At 43.1% G+C, this 26,782-nt stretch overlaps 1 protein-coding gene across 2 annotated transcripts in view; it reads left to right on the top strand.

Annotated features, from left to right (window-relative positions):
• The window catches only part of LOC117373074 (cadherin-4-like), a 535,276-nt gene that overhangs the window by 500,377 nt on the left and 8,117 nt on the right, over window positions 1–26,782 (top strand). For both annotated transcript variants that reach the window (XM_055223000.1, XM_055223001.1), the window contains 2 exons: window positions 9,142–9,284; window positions 24,442–24,681. In XM_055223000.1, the coding sequence (XP_055078975.1) occupies window positions 9,142–9,284; window positions 24,442–24,681 (383 nt within the window). The remainder of the gene's footprint in view (window positions 1–9,141; window positions 9,285–24,441; window positions 24,682–26,782) is intronic.

Below are 26,782 nucleotides of genomic sequence, written 5' to 3'. Positions count from 1 at the left end.
AACGAAAAATATAATGAGACAAACTGATCCAAACGTGCGATGTAGCTGTGACTTTTCTCTCAAGTAACGACAGAACAGCTTTGTGGAAATGAAAGTTCAAAGTTCAAGTTCATTTTGAGACTTTCTTGGCCAACTACGACCAGCAAATAATCGTATTCGTAGACTGTTTATATAAATGGACATCGCTAACCTGCTAGCCGCCACGTTCCAAACAGGAAGTGATCGTGGATGCGCTTCCGGCTGCATCGACTCTGGCTTTGATTCACTTTACATTGGGAAATTTATATAAAAATGTGAGTATAATGTGAGCGTTGGCCCAGGACAACTCAACATCTTTTTCCTTTAAGGGAGTGAATCGTGTTTTTGTCCTTTAAGCGTCACAAATGATTAAACTCATTTTCTTCATCATAAATCTTTCATTTCTTTGCTAACTTTTGCCATTTCATGTTTATTTTGGACCTTTTTTTTTCATTCGTCTGATTCAGTCTCACCCAAAGTCCGGCCCGGGGGCAAATTGCGGCCCGTGTACAAATTTCCCCGGGCCCCGCAGCCTCTGGAATAAAAATAATTATGTTATATTTCACCAGAAGATGGCAGCAGATCCGGGCCGTGCTCCGAATGTCGCGCTCTCGTTGACTTGTATTGCCGACTAAATAAAGACAGGTTTAAAGAAATTTGAACATTTGCTAAAGTTTGTTTGGTTCAACATGTTTGCGTGAGACATTTTCGGCTTCTGGTGAAATATAACATGTGTATTTTACATTGATCAACAGTGAAACGGGCCATACATAATTATTTCTATTCCAGAGGCTGCGGGCCCGTGGAAATTTGTACACGGGCCGCAATTTGCCCGCGGGCCAGATGTTGGGTCTGCCTGGTCTATCGTTTTATGTCAGTTTTTTACAGTATTTCCCGCAAGAATATCGTCTAAACCGAATATCAGATCAGCACATCCTTAATTGTTACTTAGCCCTGTCATTAAAGCACCAGAGCGGCGGTTGCATGTGAAACGACGCGTCTTTTTGTCACTTCCTGAAGTTTCCCCCCTGAGCCCTGAGCCCGTCTGAGGGTCTTTTGTCCGGGACGACCACTAAACCCATTCTCTCAGAACATGACGTGCTCCGAGTTTTATTACAGCGCTGGAGGAGAAGTGTTTAGGAGACTTAATTAAAGTAGCGGCTGGACGGAGGAGCGGGGCCGGGGGAGTGTGCGTTTGTATGTTATCATCAGAGCCACGCGGTCGGACTGGAGCGATATCGCGCAAAGCACCACGGGAAAGGAAAGGTGGCCTCAGTTTTTACGCGTCTGATTTACATTTAGACGCCGTTCTGCTGCTGTCTGTTGGACTCCGGCGCCGGGAGAGGGTTCGGACAAGAGGGAGGCTTTGTTAAGGGCAATTACAGTCGTAGTTTACATGACGTTTGGGACTAAAACGGTGAAAATAACGTGTCAGCGACTCATTATTATTATTATTACGCTATTTTCTGATCTGTTCTAATGTTTTTACTCGTCACAAACGGACCTGGGGTTGCGTTTTTGTTTCGTTCGCACATGTTTAACGCGCAAACACTGCAGATTTTGACTTCTGAGTTCGTCTCGCAGACTGAAAACGCTCTGTTCCACCTTGTGATGTCATCGTGTGGTAATCCGCTGTGTTTTTAAACTCCACACGGCTTCACTTTAAGAATCGTTTGGATGACTTCCGCTTCTGGAATTGCCGGGGTTTTTTTGCTAAAACTAAAGGTAAAAACAAGGAACTGTTAACTTGAAATCTACCACTTGATGACATCACAAGGTGGGACGGAGCGTTTTGAGCTTTGGAGATGTTACAGACTAATAATAAAGTGACTCAAACGTGTGTGAATGAAACAAAACACAACTCCAGGTCTGTTTTTGGAGACTTTACATCATTATAACGTGGATTAAACCTCAGTAGAGTCACTTTTGTCAACTTTAAACGTCAAAATGAGGTCGTTCGTTTGCCAGGTTACATGTAAATTTCCAAATAGTTCGATCTTCTCCGGTTCTAACTGGATTAAACTCTCCAAATATTAATAAAAGTGTTTTGCTGGTCAGGGTTTTGCCACCTGCTTGTCCCCGGAGAGATGTTATCGTTTTGCCTGGAATGTTCCACAGTACGGCCTTAAATCATTAAACCTGTTCTGCACAATAGATTTTTCAAAGTTTTTAACCATGTTTTAGTCGTTTCTTCTCGTTGACTCTCTCGAAGTCGTTTTTGGAGTGATTCATGTTTGAGTAACTATTTTCAAGACGCCATTTTGTCGATCAATCCCGGCGTTTTCACCTCCACTGTGTCGTCCGCGCTTCCTTCTCCAGTTTTATTTTCTTAATCGGTGACACTCGTACGATTCGGCAGCGTCGCGTCATCATTTCGGTACAAATTTTTAAAAACCTGGTGAATTTGTCGGTGCAGAACGTTTCATCGACATTGTGGGTTTTGTCGGTGGAGAAAACAAATCGCAAACGTACAGCACTTCAGAGTCACACTGAGATCCAACGTTTATGTGAATTTTACTGGAGACACGGCACGGAGGAGACTGATGGACAACGGTCTACAGTCCAACAGCCAATCAGGACGCAGGACACAACGGTCTACGGTCCAACAGCCAATCAGGACGCAGGACACAACGGTCTACGGTCCAACAGCCAATCAGGACGCACGACACAACGGTCTACAGTCCAACAGCCAATCAGGACGCACGACACAACGGTCTACAGTCCAACAGCCAATCAGGACGCACAACACAACGGTCTACAGTCCAACAGCCAATCAGGACGCAGGACACAACGGTCTACAGTCCAACAGCCAATCAGGACGCAGGACACAACGGTCTACAGTCCAACCGCCAATCAGGACGCAGGACACAACGGTCTACAGTCCAACAGCCAATCAGGACGCAGGACACAATGGTCTACAGTCCAACAGCCAATCAGTACGCAGGACACAATGGTCTACAGTCCAACAGCCAATCAGGACGCACAACACAATGGTCTACAGTCCAACAGCCAATCAGGACGCAGAACACAATGGTCTACAGTCCAACAGCCAATCAGGACGCAGAACACAATGGTCTACAGTCCAACAGCCAATCAGGACGCAGGACACAACGGTCTACAGTCCAACAGCCAATCAGGACGCAGGACACAACGGTCTACAGTCCAACAGCCAATCAGGACGCACAACACAATGGTCTACAGTCCAACAGCCAATCAGGACGCACGACACAACGGTCTACAGTCCAACAGCCAATCAGGACGCAGGACACAACGGTCTACAGTCCAACAGCCAATCAGGACGCAGGACACAACAAACACAGAACAAATTGCACTGAAAACTGTACGCAGTCTATGATTTGTACATTTATTTATTGCTTGTTGTGCTCGGGGACATAGAAAGAGCGTGTCAAACGTGAAGGGGCCTGCGCTCGGAGGTAGGGACACTCCGCAGGGACAGAGCGAAGGGAACACGGGATCATCACCGAGATTGAAAGTTTATCTGATCCACAGTGAAGGTAACTCTTTCTTCAAGCGCTTACGGCTCATTTCTTACCTTCTTTTTCGCTCTGATTGTATCTCGAGCTCCTCTCACTTTTGTATTATTATGGTCCCCCCTTTACTGTCTCTATCTTCTCATCCAAGAAAGCAGAGCAAACGTCTACGCTTCCAGAATAGAAATAAACCAGGAGAAGTGTATTAATGCAAAAGACGTCCTAAGGCACTGCATCGACCCCGCAATGGAACAGATACAGCGCCCGGACCTGGACACTGTGTAATACGATATTTTACAGTTAATTAAGTTTATTTTCTTCTTCTGGTTAATGAAATAATTTAAATCAGCCCTTTTGCGCTTGTCTCTCTAGAGTTATGATCTAATCTCTGTCACTTGTGGATCATTTTGTTATAATTTGCACATTTTATATCACAAGATTCATCTAAAACGACTTAAAAAATGAAACGAATCCGCTGAGTTCCACGTTTGAAAACCCAATAGGAGCTGACCAGTAAAAATACAGATACTGGAGAAAAAAAAGAAAAAAAACTCAAGTAAAAGTAAAAGTATTGTGAGAAAAAAATCTACACGTAATAGTATCTGTTTAAAAATGTATTCAAAGAGTAAAAAGTGTAAATTTTGTTCAGTAGAAACAACTGAGTCGATTCTGAATCTTTTTTTTCTATCTGTTTTTATTTGTACATTTATTTAAATTATGAACGTGTTAAAAATAAAACCTCAGACTTTTTAGCCGGACGTCACAGCGGAGGTGAAACGGTGGTAGATCGGCAAAATGGCGTCTTGAAAATAAGCGTTTAAAGATTAAACTCAAACATGAATCTCTCAAAAATCAACGTCAGAGGCTCCATGAAAAGTCAATTTTCCGGAAAACGTCCGATTTAAACGAGTCACGCTGTATATTTGAACAATGTGTATCTCAAAATGACGCGTATTATCCACGTTTCCTTCATCTTTTCATTTCCACGACGTCAAAACTCAGTTAATATCATTAAAAAAAACAAAAAAATCCAAGTGTGTTTTTCTGATTTCACAAAACACACCGGAAAACACGGCCTCTCCCGACTGCAGCGTTTGATATTCCGGCTGTAATTCCGCCTATGGACAGCTGACCTCTGGGGTTTCCATTTTCATTTACGCAATTTCAGTTCAAACCGCGGGGCCACGTTTCCGGTGCACACGCCGCTTTTAAATCGTTCCAAATTGAAATGGATTTGACCTTTGACCTCGCTGTTATATTTATTGAATTACCGCGCTAACACCCTCAGCCGTACGCCCACGCTTTTTTATCGTGGTTCAATTAAACGCGCGCACAGAGGATTTTGGCGTTCTCCGAATCCGTCGCGAACCTGTTAGGGGCTTCGGTTTGAGGGAAGCGGGGCGGCGAACACACGGAATAATCTCCCTCCAGCAGAGACGGAGGAGGGCTTTTCCCAGCAGGCCGCGGGGCGTGATCCGAGGCAGGGAGAGGGATCACACGGATGACATTCCCACACTAGCAGTCTTCACTCGAGCTAGCCAAACCCGCGGTGGCTAACGGCGGAGGTGTGAAATCGGCAGAGGGACTACAGAGGGTCCGGCCCAGTGGGAGGGGGGATGAAAGGGTGAAGGGGGGAGCGTCACGGAGGGAGGGAAGGAGGAGAGGGAAGAGCGAGAGAAGGGAAGCGGCAGGATTGTGTGATCTAGTTTAGTACTTTTACGACTCCAGGTTTAGTGAATGTGTAAACGGTCACATTTTTATTTACAGTTGTCCCTCACTATGACGCGGTTCACCTTTTGCAGTCTCGCTTTTCTTTTTCGCAGATTTTTTTGGTCCAATTTTACATGCTTTTTTACATCGTATGATCGTGCATTGTGTCCTGCGTCCTGATTGGCTGTTGGACTGTAGACCATTGTGTCGTGCGTCCTGATTGGCTGTTGGACTGTAGACCATTGTGTCGTGCGTCCTGATTGGCTGTTGGACTGTAGACCATTGTCCATCAGTCTCCTCCGTGCCGTGTCTCCTGTCCAGTACAGAATGTGTTCAGACAAATTTACATAAACGTTGGATCTCAGTGTGACTCTGAAGTGCTGTACGTTTGCAATTTGTTTTCTCCCAGACAAAACCCACAACGTCGATGAAACGTTCTGCACCGACAAAGACGCCTACGAAGGTTTGAACTTTGAGAGAGTTTAAACGAGAGAGAAATGTGAGAAAATGTTAACGCCTGTGTGAGAAAAGTGTATAAAGTGTGTGGTGAGGGGTTTTACAGACAAAAACAGAGAGAATAATGTAAAAAATAAAGATGATACTTTGCGGATTTCATTTATTGTGGGTTATTTTTAGAAGGTGACCCCCGCGATAAACGAGGGACCACTGTATATATATTGATGTAGCTAACCTGCTAGCCGCCACGTTCCAAATAAGAAGTGATCATGTGCGCGCTTCCAGTTCTATCGACTCTGGCTCCAATTCACTTTTTATTGAAAAACTGTCTCCTCTCTCTGTACCTGCTCCTTTGACTCGTCATTTTGGTCTTAAATGTTCGTATTAACCCTCTACATGATCCTGGGGTTTTTATTTCACTGTTGTGTAGAGAGAGAGACAGAGAGAGAGAAATAGAGAGATAGTGAGATAGAGAGAGAAACAGAGAGAGAAACACAGAGAGAGAAACAAAAAGAGAAACAGAGAGATAGTGAGATAGAGAAACAGAGAGAGAAACAGAGAGATAGTGAGATAGAGAGAGAAACAGAAAGACAGAGAGAGAAACAGAGAGAGAGATAGTGAGACAGAGAGAGGGAAACAGAAAGAGAATTAGAAAGAGAAACAGAGGGAGACAGAGAGAGAGAAATAGAGAGACAGAAAGAGAGAGAGAGACAGAGATAGAAACAGGGAGAGAGATACAGAGAGAGAAGGGGGGAGATAGTGAGACACAGAGAGAGAAATAGAAATAGAAACGGAGAGAGAGAAACAGAGAGAGGGGGAGATAGTGAGACAGAGAGAGCGAAACAGAGAAATACAGAGAGAGAAACAGAGAGAGAGAGAGATAGTGAGACAGAGAGAAACAGAGAGAGAGAGAGGGAGAGATAGAAATAGAGAGACAGAAAGAGTGAGAGAGAGAGAAACAGAGAGAGATAGTGAGAGATAGTGAAACAGAGAGAGAAACAGAGAGAGAAACAGAGAGAGAGAAACGTAGAGAGAGAAACAGAGAGAAACTATTGTGTCTGTAAATCAAGATATGAACATTAACAACAGACAAATCAGGTCCTTCTTTCCCTGAGGTCGCTCCCTCTACCGTTAGCAACAGGTTTGATTGACAGCGTTGCTAAGCGTCCACTTCCTTTTAAACCAGCGGTGCGGGCAAGAAGCAGCGTTACCTTCAACATCCTCGCTCCTGATTGGCTCTCTGGTTGCTATGATACTCACAGTCCAAATTCCAAATACGAAACTCGTCTCCAAATTCGCCGCCACAACCGCTCTGGCCTCGACGAGCTTCATTTGACTGAAGCCGAACGCCGCGGGTGACGTCACACTCGCCCCGTCTGCGGTTCAGACATAGGCCCGGGCTCTTTGTGGACTTTTTGCATGAGGCGCACACACAGGCGGCGGCGGCGGGGGCGGTGCTTAACAACAGCAGTAATAGAGTTGAACGGCTCGTACACAGGAGTGAAAAATGAGGTGAAATTGACTGGAGGCTGGAGGCTCGGCACAAGGAGTCAGTGAAGAATTAAAGAGCGTGAAGGTCAGGCCGCTGTGGTCCGCTCTGAACGGTGTGCGAGTCTGCGTGTGTGGGCCTGTGCAGACGCGCTAAACGACATTGTTGCGACAGTGGCTCAGCTGGTAGAGCGTTTGCGCACTGGCTCGAAGGTTGGTGTATTGCCGCTTTCACAAATGAAAACGGTTGGTCTATTCTCGGGAAAGACGCTTAACCAGTTTTGTATGAATGTGTGAACTTAAAAGGTCAAAAAGCGCAATATAAAGTAAAAAAAAAAACTTTACCAGGCCTGGGACGATGTTGAAATGTTGTGTTGCGATTATCACGGTTAAAATATTTGCGATTGACGATAATATCACGGTAACGATTAAAGTTGCTGACAGTTTAAAAATGTTCTGGATATACGAGTGCACCGGTCCCTCGTTTATCGCGGGAGTCACGTTCAAAAAATAACCCACAATAAACGAAATCCGTGAAGTATCAGCTTTATTTTTTACATTATTCTCTATGTTTTTGGCTGTAAAACCCCTCACCACACACTTTATACACTTTTCTCACACAGGCGTTAACATTTTCTCACATTTCTCTCTCGTTTAAAGTCTCTTAAAGTTCAAACCTTCATAGTTTTTTTTTTAAATAAGTACAGTTTTATAGAATGAAATCACATTATTTTCCTCCTTCTTTATGTAACAAACCGAAGATTCATTTATTCCGTAATGGCGCCCCCTACAGCCGCGGAACTTCTACCTTTCTTCAGCGTGTCCAGAAGTCCAACTTTTCCTGCGACGGTTAGCATGTTCCTCGACCTTTTAAGTGCGACCGCAGATGCTTTTGTCGGTGCAGAACGTTATTCACCACACACTTTATACACTTTTCTCACACAGGCGTTAACATTTTCTCACATTTCTCTCTCGTTTAAACTCTCTCAAAGTTCAAACCTTCGTAGGCGTCTTTGTCGGTGCAGAACGTTTCATCGACATTGTGGGTTTTGTCGGGGAGAAAACAAATCGCAAACGTACAGCACTTCAGAGTCACACCTTTAATAATTTAAATTCACGTGCTCGGGTACGGCTCCTTCTTTGTCAAAACGCACGTGAACTGTCAGAGCAACATCCCAAACCAACCTTCAAATTACAAAATACAAAATGTTTAAGAATTCTTTCACGTCAGCCTCTCACTTTAGTAACACCGATTTTCCAGGAAGCCATTTTGTTTTTAAATTACTTCTTTTACATCAACACAACAGTTGATTAGCGAGTGATCTTTATTTACACAAAATAAAAATCACGAAGATTAGAAGTTCAAACCTTCGTAGGCGTCTTTGTCGGTGCAGAACGTTTCATCCAATCAGGACGCACGACACAATGCACGTTCATACGATGTAAAAAAACAGGGAAAACTGCACTAAAAATATCCGCCAAACAGAGAGACCGCGGATTTAGCGAGGGACCACTGTATTTATAATTTTAATGTGAAGAATAAGCTCCATGTTTCAACAACTTTTATATAATTGTACTTTGTTATCAGTGAAAAAAACTACGATTTAGCGAAGAATATTACAGATAAGCAGGACCGTCAACAGAAATTTGGGCGCCACGGTCATGAAGTCTCCCGTGGGGCCCCTTATAATACAAATTAATAGAAAGAAGCTCTAATTCGGGGCCCCCTAAGAAGACCACTTCGTCCTTCTCGTCGACTCCCCTGTGGATAAGTAGCTTTTTTCTGCACATTCTGGCGGCACAAGGTCGATTATCTTCGTCGGCGAGTCTCACGATTATATAAAATGTCCCAGTAATGATTATGGCCAACCCGTTTTTTATCACCGTAAACGATTTTCTTGTTTATCGTCCCATCCCTGGACTGCACAGAGGTGGCTGTATCTGCGTTATTGATTTGTTGTCGTCTCGTCTCTTCCAGGTATTCCAAGCTCAACGACCCGGCCAACTGGCTGTCAATCAACCGGACCAACGGGCAGATCGTGACCACGGCCATCCTGGACCGCGAATCCAGCTACGTGAAGAATAACATTTATGAAGCCACGTTTTTGGCCACAGACAATGGTGAGTTTATCCTCGAGTTTAAGGAACGTCGCGGTGTTTTATTATTTCGTCCTACTTCTTTGGTAATAGAAGTATTTGTAGAGGTACAGTGATGTAGAGGGGTTTTGACAGGCAATCCGACACCGCGCTAACTTGATTTTAACTCCATTTTAGATCGAGTCTCCACCTCTGAACTAGAACATTAACATTTTGAGCACCTCGATAATGCGCCGGTGGCTCAGGCTGAGATCTCGAAGGCGCTCGAACGTGATTTTTACGTTTAAATCTGCCTTATTTTGCTCGTGTCTGCTCTGTAGTTCTAATCTCTGACATCTGTGAATTATTACGTTTTAATTTGCACATTTTACTTCACAATATTCATCTAAAACACATGTGTCAAACTCAAGGCCCGGGTGCCAAATGCGGCCCGCCAAGTCATTTTATGTGGCCCCTGTCAATCAAACCTGTTGCTAACGCTAGCGGGAGACTAAAAGGTTGACGTGACGTTGTTGTGGAGTGAAGCAATTAGGCAAATAGAGCTAGATTTGGTAGAGAGAGCAAGGGCGAAGAGAGGAAGAGGGGGAGAGAGGGACAAAGAGAGAGGAAGAGGGGGGAAAGGAGGGGGAAGGGAAGAGGGAGAGGAGGAGGGGAAAGACGGCATGATGGGAAGAGAGGGAGAGAGAGAGCAAGGGCGAAGAGGGGGAGAGAGAGAGCAAGGGTGAAGAGAGGAAGAGGGGGAGAGAGAGAGCAAGGGCAAAGAGAGGAAGAGGGGGAGACGAGGAGAGGGAGGCGAAGAGGGAGAGGAGGAGGGGAAGAGACGGCATGATGGGAAGAGAGGGGAGAGAGAGCAAGGGCGAAGAGAGGAAGAGGGGGAGGGAGGGGAAGATGGTGAGAGATGGAGAGGGGGGAAGAGAGGAAAAGATGAGGACAAAAAAGAGAGGAAGGCGTCTTAAAAACTCTGAAGAATAGGTTAGCTTTAAAAACATGGAAAAAGAACTAGTTTGTTTTAAACAGTTTGCGTCGGTCAAAAGTCATTCCTCACTTTTCTTGCGTATTAGCAGCCTCTGTACTCACTGCAGTATTTTAAAACACTTTTACAAAACTTTCAGAGACCAGCGCAGAGATTGGCAGCTCGTATGCTAATGCTAACAACTCACTTCCTGGTTCTTGGACAATAAAATGCTTTATAGTTAGAAACAGAGGAGCAAACAGTGATTTTATTTTGACCCTGAGAGCTGCTTTTACAATATGTCCGTGATGGGGAAATACCATAGACGGACAGTTTTGTCTTTTACTAACGTTCATATCTTGATTTACGGACAAAATAGCGAAATAAAAACCTCACGATCACGTAGAGCGGGTTAATACGAAACATTTAAAACCAAAACGACGAGTCTGACCGCAGCAGGTACAGAGAGACAGAACACAGTTTTTCAATAGAAAGCGAATTGGAGCCAGAGTCGATGGAGCTGAAAGCGCGACCATGATCACTTCCTGTTTTGAACGCGGCGGCTAGCGGGTTAGCTACGTCCTTTTATATATATATACAGTCTATGGGCAAAACGAAATCATGCTAACATAGATAACTGAAGATTCAAATGCAAACGTTTCACTTCTTGTTTTATTATCGTTCAATTAAATTCTGACTTTTTTTTGCGTTTCTGTCTTTCACACCATCTGTCACCTCATCTGTTTCCATCTCCACGTTTCCTTAAGAAGTATTTATATTATCAGGCCTCACAAACCAAACCACAGAGCCAAAGTTAAAGTACTTTTCTTCTTTCAGTTTGTGTCTGATGTACAAACACTTCCTTCCTGATTGGTCTTATCTGTGACGACCAGCGCCTCGTGTTTACCCTACGTTCCCAACATTGTGCAGTTTATTTTAAATGCGTTTGGACGGGCCCGTGTGCTCGTGTTTTACGCTCGTGTATCAGTAAAAGTGTTGGTGTCAGGTGTAACACAGCGCCCCCTGTGGAGTGACTGACGTGGAGGAGGCAGAGGATTGAAGGGCGACACGTTTTGGACGACGTTTTTGAGATATAGTCAGTGTTTATGTGATGAAAAGGCGTCGTTTGGTGTAGAACTTTAACTTTGACCCTGTAAATTCAACTAATTAAGACGTTTTATTACATTTTACTTTGTTTACGTCAACTATAATTTCACGAATGCTGCGTTCTTACATTAAAAAGGAAAGGGGGGATTACCGTAAATTTCAGAAGCCGCTACTTTTTCCCCCACGCACCTATACAACGGTGCGGCTGATTTATAGATTTTTACTGATTAACGGCCACCGGGGGGCGCTCTCTCGCAGTAAACGCAAAAGTGAGACAGACATGGGGAAAGATTATGTGCTGAAAAATACAGTAGTTTTGATTTTCAAGTGTCATTTTGCACGTAATGCCACAGCCTCGTCATGGAAAACACACGAAGAAGGAAATAGAGCCACTGCACGTAAGTTTGACCATAAAAGAAGGGAATAGAGCCGCTGCACGTGAGTTTGACCATAAAAGAAGGGAATAGAGCCGCTGCACGTAAGTTTGACAATAAAAGAAGGAAATAGAGCCACTGCGCGTAAGTTTGACAATAAAAGAAGGAAATAGAGCCGCTGCACGTAAGTTTGACCATAAAAGAAGGGAATAGAGCCGCTGCGCGTAAGTTTGACCATAAAAGAAGGAGATAGAGCCACTGCACGTAAGTTTGGCTTTAATGAATTGATGGTGCGACGTTGGAGGCGGCAGCGGGAAGAACTTAGTTGATGTAAAAAGACGAAATTAACGCGGATGGTCCATGTTGGTGCTGTTTCATTTTCTAAACCTGCAGGTGTGTTCATCCCGTGTTGATGTCGTGTTGGTGTCGATTTTCAGGCACAGTTTGAAAAAAAGTCTGTTTTAAATTAAAACTGAAAAAGAAAACCTTCGTGTAGCATCTTTTTTTGTAAATATCTGTTACAACATGAAAACCTGCGGCTTATATATGCACAGGATAGATTTTTATTTTAAAATTTATCTGGTGCGGCTTATATTCAGGTGCGCTCCAAAATTTACGGTACACAACATGGGTATTTAGGGTATTTAGGCACAATTTGTACACAAAGTAATTCAAAGTGCTTTACAGAATAAGGACATTAAAATCACACGAATCAAAACATAAATAATCACAAATAATCATCATAAAATTAACATTAAAACAGAAGAGTGCCGAATAAAAACCTTTAATTTTAGAGCTTTTTTTCTGCCCTTTGTAGCAAAATGCAAAAATTATTTTCAAAAACAAATCAGTTCTAGAACAATTGTAAAGACGTATTTTACAAACATTACATAATTTTTGTGATTTGTTTAATCTGAGAGAGACACTTTAACCCGCCCTGTGGTGTGAGCTCTCATGCCCCCTGCTGGACACTCACTACAAATTCACCTTGTTAAAAAATGTTATAAATGGCTTCATATGTTCTAGTTTAATAATTAAGAATATAGATATTTTTTAACGATTACAATTGTATCACAGATTAAGAAAATACATTTGGCAAAGTGGCGTCTTGAAAATAAGAGATTAAACTATTTCCTCAAACGTGAATCACTCAAACAACTTCAAAGGCTCGATGAGAATAAACGACTAGAACGCGGTTAAACGCTCTGAAAATACATCTGATTTAATTGTTTCTACGGCCAGGTACCGATTTATTTTGTCCTGAAGATTTCCATTTGGAGCCAAGTCTTTGTGTGTCTCTTGGCGAGTCCAGTGATTGACAGATGTGACGGACAAACTGGCGGCTGGAGGTGTCTATTTTTTTTTTTCAGTTCAATTTGATTTTGTTTTGTATCGGCGAACAACCACGTCACCTCAAAGGGCATCGCAAAAATGTCTTATTTTAACAGTGGGATAAACTGGCGGAAAACCAAACAGTAAATCAGTAACTTCAACACTTTCTTTGCTCATTTGGTAGAGTGCCCCCTAGTGTTTCATGTTACTCTCATTTACAGTATAAAACCATAGACCACGTATGTCAAACTCAAGGCCCGGGGGCAAAATGCGGCCCGCCATGTCATTTTATGTGGCCCGCGAGAAGGTAAATTAAGGCTTGACTGTCATTTTAAATATAAGTGCAGTGCTGCTTTAATGTTTGCATTGACAATAAACTAATCAGATTTTCCCAACAAGTGACACTGAGAAATATTTGCAAATAATCATCCCAAATTGTGGGCGTGGAAGGCAGTTTCAAGAAAGACGCTAAAGGTGAATACAAGTTTGTGCTTTAAGGAGAAAATCTGTATGTTTTTTTGTGTTATGAGGCGCGGTCGGTACAATCTACGTCGACATTTTGACACCAAACACGGAGCTAAGTATGAAAAAGTGAGACTGCAAGAAAAACAACAAATAGTCCAATAATTAAAAGGCTAAAAAAGTCTGTTTTTGAAGCAGAGCTGAAGGTTCTGACCAGATCCACAAAAATGTCAGTTTATCAGGAAATTCAGATACACAGATACGTAATATTTGCAACTTGAATAAGTAAAAAATACAGAAACAGTTATTTAACAAGTTTAAAATTAGTTACATTTATTTTACATGACATTTGTTTGTAGCTTAGCTTCTTTTGGTTGGTCTGGTGAGTCTGGACATGCCGTTTTCGTTCTTTATTTTGGAGAAGTTTGGGCTGTTTTTTTTCCCGTTAGCGTAGGGACGGCGGCTCCTACGGTTCTGTATTGGGTCGGCCTGCACAGCGCACTGTCCTTATTTGACGTTTTCCAACTAACCGCGGTCTTTTTCCTTTGTTACTTACTTTTTTTTTTTTTTTTGGGCAGCTTTAAAAACTTAAGAAGGAAATAATAAACAGCTTCGAACCCTTACCTTTACCCCTAACCCCTTTGTTTCACCGTGTCCTTCTTAAATATGTTTTGATCTGCCGTTGGGTCATAAGTGGCATTTCTTTGATCAACCTCGCTCCTGATTAGCTCTTTGGTTGCTATGATACGCACGGTCGGTCACTAGTCCACTTCTTTATACCACTAATAAACAAAATGGACAAAAGTGACAAAATAAGGTCATAAAAGTCGAAAACAAATCCCTTCCCGTTACGATTTTGACGCAGCGATCTTAAAAGCGCGGCCTCCTCTGAGACTCCATTTACTTCGTGGTACGGAGACAATAATCCGCCCCGACCATAATGCAAACGGTGTCTATAAAGCGGGGATAACGCCACAGCGGTACACTTCACACACTGATGGATACTCGCAAAAAGCAGCCGTTCCCCATCCAAAACCCACATCACATAAAGTCGTATATGCAGCTTCACGTTTACATTCGCCGTATTTACTTACACTGACAGCTCCTCGAAAACAGACACGACGGAGATTTGCCCGTGTTTGCCGCGGCATCAATCGGGCTCCGTGGGTGACGCCGGAGTGCCAGGCGTCAAAACATGAGAAGGATTAGACTAAGACTTACTATAAGACTCTGAGCGGAGCAGAGAGACGTGGAGAGGTGGCGACACGGCGTAGACTTGGACTCCATTTTAACTGTCGAAAAAAAACACGGATCTGACGCCTCCCCACACCTTTGGGGGCGCTCGTTTTTTGCCGTCCCAACACCTCTGCTTTTGTTTATATTGTTTCTGAATGATTATTTCTCACTCGGTTTTGTATTCAGAAGCTGCCAGCTAAAAAGAGGAGCTAATGCCGTGCCTTTTGAGGAATTTACACAAACATAATTATTTATTTAGCCCGTTAGAGCCTACATAATTCTACTATCAGCCAGGACAAGCTGCTTTCCGTGTTCCCCATGCAAGGCCGGGATTAAAGAGGAAGGAAGCTAAACACCAGCGATTATGAACCACAAATTGTACATGTTGAGGTGAGTGTAGTGGCCGTATTGGGTTTAAATGCTAAATATGTAAATCCGAGGTTGCATAAGGCTGAGTTCTCCAAACAGATGAGATTATGTCAGTCGGAAATCAATTCTACACACACGCTACCACACACTGTCTTTTTTTTTTCTTTACTACATAATTCCACGTATCTTACTTCATATTTGTGATGTTTTCTGCTTGTAGAAAGGAAAAAAAATAATAAAAATAAACATAAATATATAGGGAGAGATAACACACCACTCTCACTTCTCTCTGTCTCTCACGTTTCACTCACTCTCTCACCCCCCCTTTACTTTCTCACACTTTCTCGGTCTAACTTTTCTCTATTCCCTCTCGTTCTCACACACGCACACACACCCCTCCTCTCTCTCTGTCTCTCTCCCCCTCTCTCTCCTTTTTCCTTCTCTCTTTCTCCCCCCTTCTCTGCTCCCCTCCGTTTCTCTCTCATTCACTCTCTTTCTCATACTCTCTCCCCCTCTCTCCCCCTCTCTCCCCTCCCCCCTCTCCTTCTTTCTCTCTCACTCTTATTGTGGTAGTATCTCCCTCCTCCTTCTCTCTCTCCCTCTCTTCACCTCTCTCATCTCTCCTTCTCTCACTCTTATTGTGGTAGCGTCTCTCCCCCCTCTCTTTCTCCCTCTCTCTCTCCTTCTCTCTCTCTTTCACTCTTATTATGGTCCTCCACTCTCTCTCCTTTCTCTCTCTCCCTCACACTCTCCCCGCCTTCTCTCTGTCCTTCTCTCTCTCTTTCCCTCTTATTGCAATAGCGTCTCCCCCTTCTATCTCTCCCTCTCTGTCTCGTTTCTTCTTATTGCAGTAGCCTCTCTCCCCCTCTTCCCCTTTCTCTCTCCTCTCTCTTTCCATCTTATTGCAGTAGCCCCTCTCTCTCTCCCCTCCTCTCTCCTCCTTCTCTCTCTCTTCCCCTCTTTTTGCAATAGCATCTCCCCCTTCTATCTCTCCCTCTCTCCTTCTCTGTCTCTTTTTCTCTTATTGCAGTAGCCTCTCTCCCTCTCTTTCTCCCCCCTCTCTCTCCTTCTCTCTCTCTTTCCCTCTCATTGCAGTAGCGCCCCCCCTCTCTCTTCCCCTCTCTCTTCTCTCTCTCCTCTCTCTCTTTCCCTCTTATTGCAGTATCGCCCCCCCTCTCTCTCCCTCTCTCCCCATCTCTCTCTTTCTCTCCCTCCCTCTCTCTCTCTCTCCCCCTCCCTCCCTCCCTCCCTCTCTCACTGCAGTAGTGATAGTGTCTTGCTCCATTTCAGGCTTTAATTGGCAGATCTGTCGGCTTTGCATAAATCTTAGTAAACGACGCCGCTCTTATCTGGACGCGGGACGGCCCTGGGGCTCGCGCTTCCCTCCGACGGCCGGGGCGGTGGACCGTGACACGGAAATGACCGGTAATTGGACGCATCTAAGGGTCTTCACCCACCGACACCCACTCGATAAACAGCTCTAAGCTCCGGTCTGCCCAGGGCTCATCTCATTCAAACTCCACTCGGACACATTTTTACTCACAAATGTTCATTGACCGACAGAGCGCTCTGCTGTGCGATTGTTTCAAGTGTCAATACAGATGGGCACGTTTGCCTCGGATATTACTCTGCTGAAGGGAAGCGGGAGAGGACACTCAGGAATACCGCAGGGATGACACGGGACCAGACCGACACATTCACTCTCATTTTAAACTATTTGCCAACACTTAGTTCACTGGAGCTTGAAAGGTATAAACACCGTTCATAAAAAAAACATTAGGAAACACAAGCACCGAGAAGGAAACTTTGACAAATGTGTGAGAAGAAACGTTTGGGGCTGGAGACGGCAGCAGGACTGTCCTACAGGTTGAGGGTTAAGGTAGGATTAGTGTTGATTAAGGGTAGAGGTAGGGGTTAGGGTAGGGTTAGATTTAGGGTTAAGGTTAGGATTAGAGTAGGGTTAGGTTAGGGATAGGGGTAGGGTAGAGGTAGGGTTTGGGAGGGTTAAGGTTGGGGTGTGGTTAAGGTAGGGGTAGGGTTAGCAAAGAGTTACGGCAGAGGCAGGGTAAGGTTAGGGTTAGGGTTAGGATTTGGGTAGGGTAAGATTTAGGGGTGAGGTTAGGATTAGAGTAGGGTTAGGTTAGGGGTAGGGTAGAGGTAGGGTTATGGGTAGGTTTAAGGTTAGGTTAGGATTAAGGCGGGGTTAGGGTCGAGGTAGGATTAATGTTAGGGTACGGCTAAGGTAGGGGTAGGGTTAGTTTAGAGTTAGGGCAGAGGTAGAGTTAAGGTTAGGGTAAGGTTAAGGGTAGGGCTAGGATTTGGGTAGGGTAAGACTTAGGGTTAAGGTTAGGGTTAGAGTTAGGGCAGGGTTACAGGTAGGCTTAGACCTTTTCTGGAAATAAACCTATAACCTTTATTTCACTGCCGATGTTTTAAATGCTCAAAAATCCCTTTAAAAATATCCAGTCTTACGTTCTTCCCATGAGCGGGGCCACCTCTCCACATACTCAACCTGTAATTTATCCATGTGATATCACCTGCTCGTCTCCACGGAGATAGATAAATTTAATCCCACACTAGATCACAGCCACTGACCTGTGGGGTGCCTCAGGGGTCAATCATGGGACCTTTTTTGTTCTACTCGTACGTGCGGCGTTTAGACCAGTAAATACGCAGAAATAGTGTGACCTACCAGCTTTTTGCCTGTGTCATGTAGGTGAATGTACATCAGACTCTTTCAGTTACTTGGTAGGAGCCCTTCAGTAGAAACAGGAGGTAATATTGGATAAATACGCAGTGGGACAGTCCTGGCGTAAAGGTCCATTTGTACCGTATTTCCCAGACGATAAATCTCTTTTTTTTTTCATAGTTTGACCAGGGTACGACTTATACTCAGATTTATATTGTAATTTATATGCGGAATATTTGTTTTTTTCTCCATTATTATACATTTTTTAGCAGGTGTAACTTATACTCTGGAAAATACGGTAATCGCGGTGGACAATCCTGAGTCCGCACAATCAAACCACTTCACCTGAAATACACAAAAATACGCCAGTAATGTCATGCCGTGAATACAGGATGGACAAAATGTGTAATGCAGAGGTGTCAAACTAATTTTCACCGAGGGCCACATCAGCAAAATGGCCGCCATCAGGGGTCAGATATAAATGTGCGGCAGGATAAATGTCACTAAATGTAAACAAATGTCACGTAAAATAAATGTAACTAATTTTAAACTTGTTAAATAACTGTTTCTGTATTTTTTACTTATTCAAGTTGCAAATATTACGTATCTGTGTATCTGAATTTCCTGATAAACTGACATTTTTGTGTATCTGGTCAGAACCTTCAGCTCTGCTTCAAAAACAGACTTTTTTAGCCTTTTAATTATTGGACTATTTGTTGTTTTTCTTGCAGACTCACTTTTTCATACTTAGCTCTGTGTTTGGTGTCAAAATGTCGACGTAGATTGTACCGACCGCGCCTCATAACACAAAAAAACATACAGATTTTCTCCTTAAAGCACAAACTTGTATTCACCTTTAGCGTCTTTCTTGAAACTTCCTTCCACACCGACAATTTGGGATGATTATTTGCAAATATTTGTCAGTGTCACTTGTTGGGAAAATCTGATTAGTTTATTGTTGATGCAAACATTAAAGCAGCACAGACTTATATTTAAAATGACAGTCAAGCCTTCATTTACCTTCTCGCAGGCCACATAAAATGACGTGGCGGGCCGCATTTGGCCCCCGGGCCTTGAGTTTGACATATGTGGTCTAATGCAACTCTAATAACGGTTGAGGTTTATCGCACATTTCTATCTTTGCTGTGCACTTAAATTACTTTATAGCTGCCAGGAAAAGTGTCGAATGCTGATTATATATAATACAGATACTGAACCTTAAGAAAACGGAAATTAATGAAGTTTTAAGAAATATTTACCGTAAAAAAGAGCGTAAATTGACAGATGTGCACACAGGTTTCAGAATAAATGATAAAAATACGGAAAAGCAGGTTTATTGGTACGCAAAGTAATTCAAAGTGTTTTAACGGGAGAAGAACGACATTAAAATCACAATCGACAAGAGTCATTAGAACCGTCGCCATGGAAATCAACAATTTAAAACTAAATATTACATCTTTTAAATAGTATAAAGTCTAGAATACCACGATAAACAGGAAGCTGAGAGTGTTCCCTGTCTAACCTACTGAACTTAGACTATTGACGATTGTGCGAAAGCTACGAATCAGATCAATTCAACCACACCAGAGAGAGCGCAAATGTGCTTATGTAACTTTGCACTTAAAACTTATTGGTACAGCCCTGACTGGAGCGGAGAACATATAAAGTGCATTTGAATGTTACAGCAGTAATGGCGGCGCTGAATGAAACCTCACCTCAGGTTATGTGAATAATTATCCAAAGGTCCTTGAGAATCTGTAGCGGGGAGCAGCGTGTCAACATCGACGCACAAACACACCGCTAGTTCCTGAGCGGACTCTATTGAAAAAAAAAAGCTCTCGACCTTTCAAAAAAATACAGCTCGCCGAAGATCGCACGCCGCCCGGGCTTTACGCACCGGAGCGACGATACCTCCAGTGGTGTTCTGCACATTCGCCGCAACAAGGACGCTTTGATCGTGTTACAGGCGTCATTATTAGGACAGTGAGCGCACAACGGGGGATGGGGGTTTGTGCTTGTGTGTGGTATGTATGTGTGTGTGTGTGTGTGTGTGTGTGTGTGCGCGTGTGTGGGGGGTGTGTGTGCGTGAGTGTATGTGTGTAAGGAGCTGGATTCGTTTTGACTTGGTGGGGAGAGTGACTGAGGAAAGAGGAATGCGCACTGTCACGTGAGCTCCTCTCAGGTGTGTTCTTGTCAAGTGCGTTCTTGTCCATCAGGTGCGTTCCTGTCAGGTGAGCTTCTTCAAGTCTGTTCATGTCAGGTGCGTTTGTGTCAGGTGTGTTCTTGTCCATCAGCTGCGTTCATGTCCGTCAGGTGTGTTCTTGTCCGTCAGGCGTTCATGCCAGGTGTGTTCATGCCAGGTGTGTTCCTCTCAGGTGTGTTCATGTCCGTCAGGTGTGTTACTGTCAGGTGTGTTCCTCTCAGGTGTGTTCATGTCAGGTGTGTTCCTCTCAGGTGTGTTCCTCTCAGGTGTTTTCCTCAGGTGTGTTCCTCTCAGGTGTGTTCCTCTCAGGTGTGTTCTTGTCCGTCAGGTGTGTTCCTCTCAGGTGTGTTCCTCTCAGGTGTTTTCCTCAGGTGTGTTCCTCTCAGGTGTGTTCATGTCCGTCAGGTGTGTTACTGTCAGGTGTGTTCCTCTCAGGTGTGTTCCTCTCAGGTGCGTTCCTCTCAGGTGCGTTCCTCTCAGGTGCGTTCCTCTCAGGTGTGTTCCTCTTAGGTGTGTTCCTTTCGGGTGCGTTCCTCTCGGGTGCGTTCCTCTCAGGTGTTTTCCTCTCAGGTGTGTTCCTCTCAGGTGTTTTCCTCTCAGGTGTGTTCCTCTCAGGTGTGTTCCTCTCAGGTGTGTTCCTCTCAGGTGTGTTCCTCTCAGGTGTGCAGGCTCCTCCAGCTCCACTTCTGTCTCTGCTGCTTTTCTCTCGTTCACGTCTCACTTAGTTTCTTTTTGTTCTCAGTCTTTTGTTAAACAGCTTCCTGCTTCTCTTTACAATTTAAGTCCCATTATTTCACATACAGCATAATTCTTATTTTAAAGTACATCGCGTAACTTTTCTGTGGTAGGATTCACACTTGCGTTTCTCCATGGCGATGTTATTGTTATTCCCTGGGATTTTCCATAGTGTGACATGCGATTTATCTTTTCATGGATTTCATCGACTTCATTATAGGAGACATTTTGAGGACTTTTCACCATTAAAAATATTGTATTAAATTGTCAATCGCTATGACAACACACGATTCTAAAACCCATGGATAGCTCTGATCTAATTGCAGGTATTTTTATTGCTCATGGATTCCAATGGGGTTGCCTCTCCACAGATCTAACCTGGTCGTGCCACTCCATGGAGATAAATTGGGTTAATGCTATAAATGGGACTTAAATCGTTGTTTTCGGACACTCAAAGACGCTTTACGAACACGCCAGATCGAACAGGTGACGGAACATACCAGGCAAAGCATTAACATCTCCACGGAGACGAGTCGATAACAGCCCATCCACCAGAAAAGTTACATAGTGCAGCTTTGAGCAATAACCAATGCTGGCTTTTTATTGGCTGGTTGTTTGGTTCTGCCTTTACTCATCACTGTTTTGTTTTTGTTTTTTGTTTTTTTATGTTTTTTTTGGAGAACTTAGTTTGATTGTAACTGCTACAGGCTCACAACGAGAGCCGCCGTTTTTGAATAAACAGATAATCCGTCAGCAGTCTTGTTATGTTAGAACCACCAACAAAAATAAAGTCGAAAACAGCATCCTTCAGGCCATGCACTCAACCGAGCGTTCACACTCAGCTGGGTTTCCTCTCACTGAGTCAAATCTTTTCAGGGCTGCAACAAAGATAGCAGTTTGAGTTTAAAGTGTTTTTGGCTGGTAGGATCTGTAAATGTTCACTTTAAGAGTACGAGTGTCGTCGCAGTAGTCTTCATTAGTGTGTTCTTTTAAAAATACATTGAAATTGAGAGTTTATTCAGTGGTTCAGCACATATTAAATGCAAAACACTCCCTATCTGCTTTCATTTACATAAACTAGTTTAAGAAGTGGACAAATGCTGCGTTTAGACCGGGGCGTCAAAAACATGTTGGACAGCTCTAGTTGGACACCGTTGCATTTGAGTCAAAATGGTGGACGCGTGTCCAGGGCGTCCGTTGCCGTCTGCAAGTGCCTTTAGATCAGGAGTGTCAAACTCAATTTCACCGAGGGCCACATCAGGAAAATGGTTCGTCTCAAATTTGCAAAGATTTACAAAATATGTGTGTGTAACTGCGTAACTCCTGATAAACTGACATTTTAAGACAGTGATACATTTAAATTTACCTTGTCGCGGGCCACATAAAATGAAATAGCGGGCCGCATTTGGCCCCCGGGCCTTGAGTTTGACACATGTGCTTTAGATGTTTTGTTTTACCTGTGTCTTTGTGAACGATGCAGCCCAGGTTGAGTGGCTTTAACGTCTTTATCGCTCATCAGTAGAGGCGATCGGCTCGGTGCCGGTGTGTCTGGGCCTGTGACTAGCCGTTATGCTAGCCGGTGCTCCAGCATTATTAAGTTGCTGTTAGTTTGTAGCTGATGTCGTTCTGCTTTTTCCAGATAATGACGTCGCTAAATATCTGGAGCATAGTCTCTGATTGGTTGACGCCGCATCAAATGCCAAAAGTTCAGCTAACAACTCTGGCATCTTACGCGTTGGATGCGCAAACAGAGGGTCAACGTCAGATTCACGCCGCTCTAACTCTTGAAAATGCGCCGCAAAGACATAGGTCGGCCAGAATGCGCGTCCACTGTAGACTTAAACCCGACAACCCGGTGTGAAAACCACAGTGAGTGTGAGGTCACTCGGCTCCAGTCAAATGAAGCTCATCGAGGTTAGAGGGAATTTGGAACCGTTCCATATTTGGAATTCTGACTGCGAGTATCTTAGCAACCAAAGAGCCAATCTGGTGCGAGGCTGTTGAAGGTAATGTGCCCACACTGTTGTTTTAGCTAAGTGGGGGCTTAGCAACGCTGTCAATCAAACCTGTTGCTAAACATCAGGAAAAGGCGTCACCTGGTTTGTCTGTTATTAATGTTCATATCTTGATTTACAGACACAATAGTGAAATAAAAACCCCAGGATCATGTAGAGGGTTAATACGAACATTTAAGACCAAAATGAGTCTGAAGAAGCAGGTAAAAAAAAATAAAATAAAATAAAAATTACTCAAAATAACCCAAAAAACAAAAGAAACAAAACTTAAAATAATTTAAAAAGTAAAAAATTAAATTAAATTAAAAAAAAGAACTCAAAATAACTAAAAAATAAATAAAAAATAAAAAAATTAATGAAAAAATAAACTCAAAATAGCTCAAAATAAAAAAAAACAGTATCATGTAGAGGGTTAATACGAACATTTAAGACCAAAATGAGTCAGACTGCAGCAGAGACAGAGAGAGGAGCCACAGTTTTTCAGTCTAAAGTGAATTGAAGCCAGAGTCGATGGAGCCGGTAGCACATGATCACTTCATATTTGGAACACGGCGGCTAGCAGGTTCGCTCTGTCCGTGTATATTTACAGTCTGTGGTGTCGTCCTAAACACTGAATAAAAAGCTGATCTAGAGGTTGCATGAGGTAAAGCAATTTGTGCAATATGCAAATCACTGCGACCACAGGAGGGAGCTCATTTTCTGTGACCTTTTTATAAGGGGGATAAATTATATAAATTCAACTTTTATCTGTTTTGAACCTTTTTTTTTTGCATGATCGTTAACTCACTTCTTACTTGCAGGTCACATGTTTGAGTTTTCCTAAATTGTCCAACTTTAGCTTCAGTTTTCAGACTATTCCTGTTTTCTCCTGGTCAGTAATTACATTTAATGATTATAGTTGTTATGGATATGAATAATTATAACTTTAACAGAGAATATTATGGATGAGCAGGGCCGTCGACTGAAATTTGGGGGCCCCGGGGCAATAAGCCTCATATGGGCCCCCCTGTAATTCAAAGTAATAGAAAGTGGATAAGTTGTTTTTTTTCTGCACATTTTGTTGATATAACGGCGATTATCTTTGTTGGAGATTATATAAAATGTCCCACAAACGATTATTGTCAGCTCTTTTTTTTACTTTAACCACAACTTTTCTTTATTTTTGTTTTCTTGACAGGATTTAAGAGGATTTTTGCTGCTAGAGTCTTGGAATTATTTGCATTTTAAGTGTAATGCAGTTCATTTTTTTTACATTTTTAACATTTTTTTAGCTGACAAAAAAAAACTGTCAACCCATTTTATCACAATAAATGATATTATTGTTTATTGTCCCGTCCCTACTATCGACCACGGCTCTGTATTAACTTGAATATACAACAAAAAAATAAAATAAATAGATAGATAGGGTTCAAACAAAAAGCCATTTTAAAACACAAAAACAACACAAAAATGAAAATCCAATATTTGCTGCGATGAAATGTCACACTGAATCGTCTCTGCGGTTTTGAATATGATTTTGGGGCGACAGTGGCTCAGTTTGTAGAGCATTTGCCCACTGAACCACAGGTTGGCGATGCGATTGTGTCCTTGGGCAAGACACTTAACCCGCCTCGCCTCATTGTCTACATTTTCGATATAACAATATTGTCCATCGTCCGTGTAAGTTGTTGTTGCTTTTTCCAAACCTTTGTGCTCTCTTCTCCGCAGGTTCCCCTCCGGCCAGTGGCACAGGGACACTGCAGATTAACCTGATCGACATAAACGACAACCCGCCCACCCTCATCCCAAAAGAGTCCCAGCTTTGTGAGCGCACGAGCCGCAGCGTCCACGGGGTCAACATCACGGCCGCAGACGCCGACACTGACCCCAACGCCGGGCCCTTCGTGTTCGAGCTGCCCAGCTTCCCCTCGAGCATCCGACGCAACTGGACCATCACCAGAATCAGTGGTAACAAAAAACTATTTAGAAAATTATATTATACTGTATCTGTATTTTTATGCACACAAAACCAGAACAAGCATGTAGTCTAACTAGGTAAATAAGATTGTAATTAGGTAAACCAGGCTCGTAACCAAGAAAACCAAGCTCATAACTTGGACACCAAGGCCGTAATCAAGGACACCAAGCTCGTAACCAAGGAAATCCAGTTCATAACCAAGGTAACCAGGCTCGTAACCAAGGACATCCAGTTCGTAACCAAGGACACCAGGCTCGTAACCAAGGAAATCCAGTTCGTAACCAAGGAAACCAGGCTCGTAACCAAGGACATCCAGTTCATAACCAAAGAAGCCCAGCTTGTAATCAAGGAAATCAAGCCCGTAACCAAGGAAACCAGGCTCGTAACCAAGGAAACAAGCTCGTGACCAAGGAAACCCAGTTCGTAAGCAAGGAAATCAACTTCGTAACCAAGGAACCCAAGCCCATAACCAAGGAAACCAAGCTTGTAACCAAGGAAATCAAGCTCATAACCAGAAAACCAAGGCCGTAACCAAGGAAACCCAAACTCGTAACCAAGGAAACCCAAACTTGTAACCAAGGAAACCCAAGCCCATAATCAGGGAGACACATCAGTGGTACTGGCAATTTTCTGGCTTTGTTCACACATAAGGACTTCCTGCAAATTTCCAGTAATTTATCTGGGAAATCAGTTCTGGTTTGTTCACACATTTAATTTTTATTTTATTTATCTTTCTATAGGGAGAGACCAATGAGAGACCAGACTCTTTTTCATGAGTGCTTTATTAAGATAAAAAAACAAACAAAACACATAGGTTTCAAAGAAGAGGCTGATTTCTTTTCTATAATAAAATATATTTACATTTACATAATCCTGAGGTATGAATTTTAAAGGATTCGTTTTCATCGAGGTGTTAAATATCCTGTCCTGGCAAAACGCAGGCACATTCCCGGGTCAGGCTGCATGCGTGAACGGGGCATTTACATATGGTTTCTGTTTATTTATGCTGTTTATGCGTTAAGTGTGAAGGTTATTGGCACCTTCTCACTATGAAGAACATTAGGATCAAGTAAGTTCAAGCCGTCACACTTCCTCCCACACGCCGGCTCCAACCGCCGCTCAAATGAACAGCCGTCAATCATCTGTAATTAAAACATTTACGTAATATGGACTCTATAGATCTGCAGTATGTTTTGACTCAGTTATCACAGAGTACATTAGGAGCCGACAGTAGCTCAGTCCGTAGAGCGATTGGTGCGATTCAAGCTCCCACAGATGATGCTGTTCTGTCGTTGTGTCCTCGGGCAAGACACTTAACCCTGTTTCTTTCATTATACAATACCCATTTGAATAATCCATCAGTTTTCAGCTGTATGTTTGTCCCTTCAAGAGGACGGCAGTAAAGTGGATATATGTTACTTCTATCCCACATATCGAGCCCGCACCATCTTTGGAGGAAAAAGCAGCTTAATTAAATACTTTTTTGTGTTACCAGATATCTTCTTTCATGTTTTCCTCATCTTTTTTCAGCATTATTTTGTATTCGTTTTTTTTTAGACGTCACTGTACATAGTTTTGGACCTGGACAAACTCCAGAAGAACTGTTTAGGATTTTATTTTGTTGTTGTTTTAGTTTATTTGTTGTCAGTTTTTGTCCAGTTGACAGAATTGATAAATGATCATGGATATATTTGTAGCGCTTTTCCACCTTCAAGGCTCAAAGTGCTTTACATCAACCATTCACACACACATTCATACACCAGTGCAGTGTAAACAAGCTCGTAACCAGGGAAAACAAGATGATAACCAGGAAATCAAGCTCGTAACCAAGGAAACCAAACTCGTAACCAAGCAAACCAAGCTCGTAACCAGGTGAACGAGCTCATGACCAAGGAAACCAAGCTCGTAACCAAGGAAACCAAACTCGTAATCAAGGAAACCAAACTCGTAACCAAGGAAACCAAACTCGTAACCAAGGAAACCAAGATCGTAAACAAGGAAACCAAGATGGTAACCAGGTAAACAAGCTTGTAACCAAGGAAACCAAGACATACACCAGTTTACACAGAAACTGGAGCAGGAAATGGGTTA

Source organism: Periophthalmus magnuspinnatus, chromosome 7, assembly GCF_009829125.3.
Source record: "Periophthalmus magnuspinnatus isolate fPerMag1 chromosome 7, fPerMag1.2.pri, whole genome shotgun sequence".
Lineage (NCBI taxonomy): Eukaryota > Metazoa > Chordata > Actinopteri > Gobiiformes > Gobiidae > Periophthalmus > Periophthalmus magnuspinnatus.
This window is presented reverse-complemented; position numbering and strand designations above follow the sequence as displayed.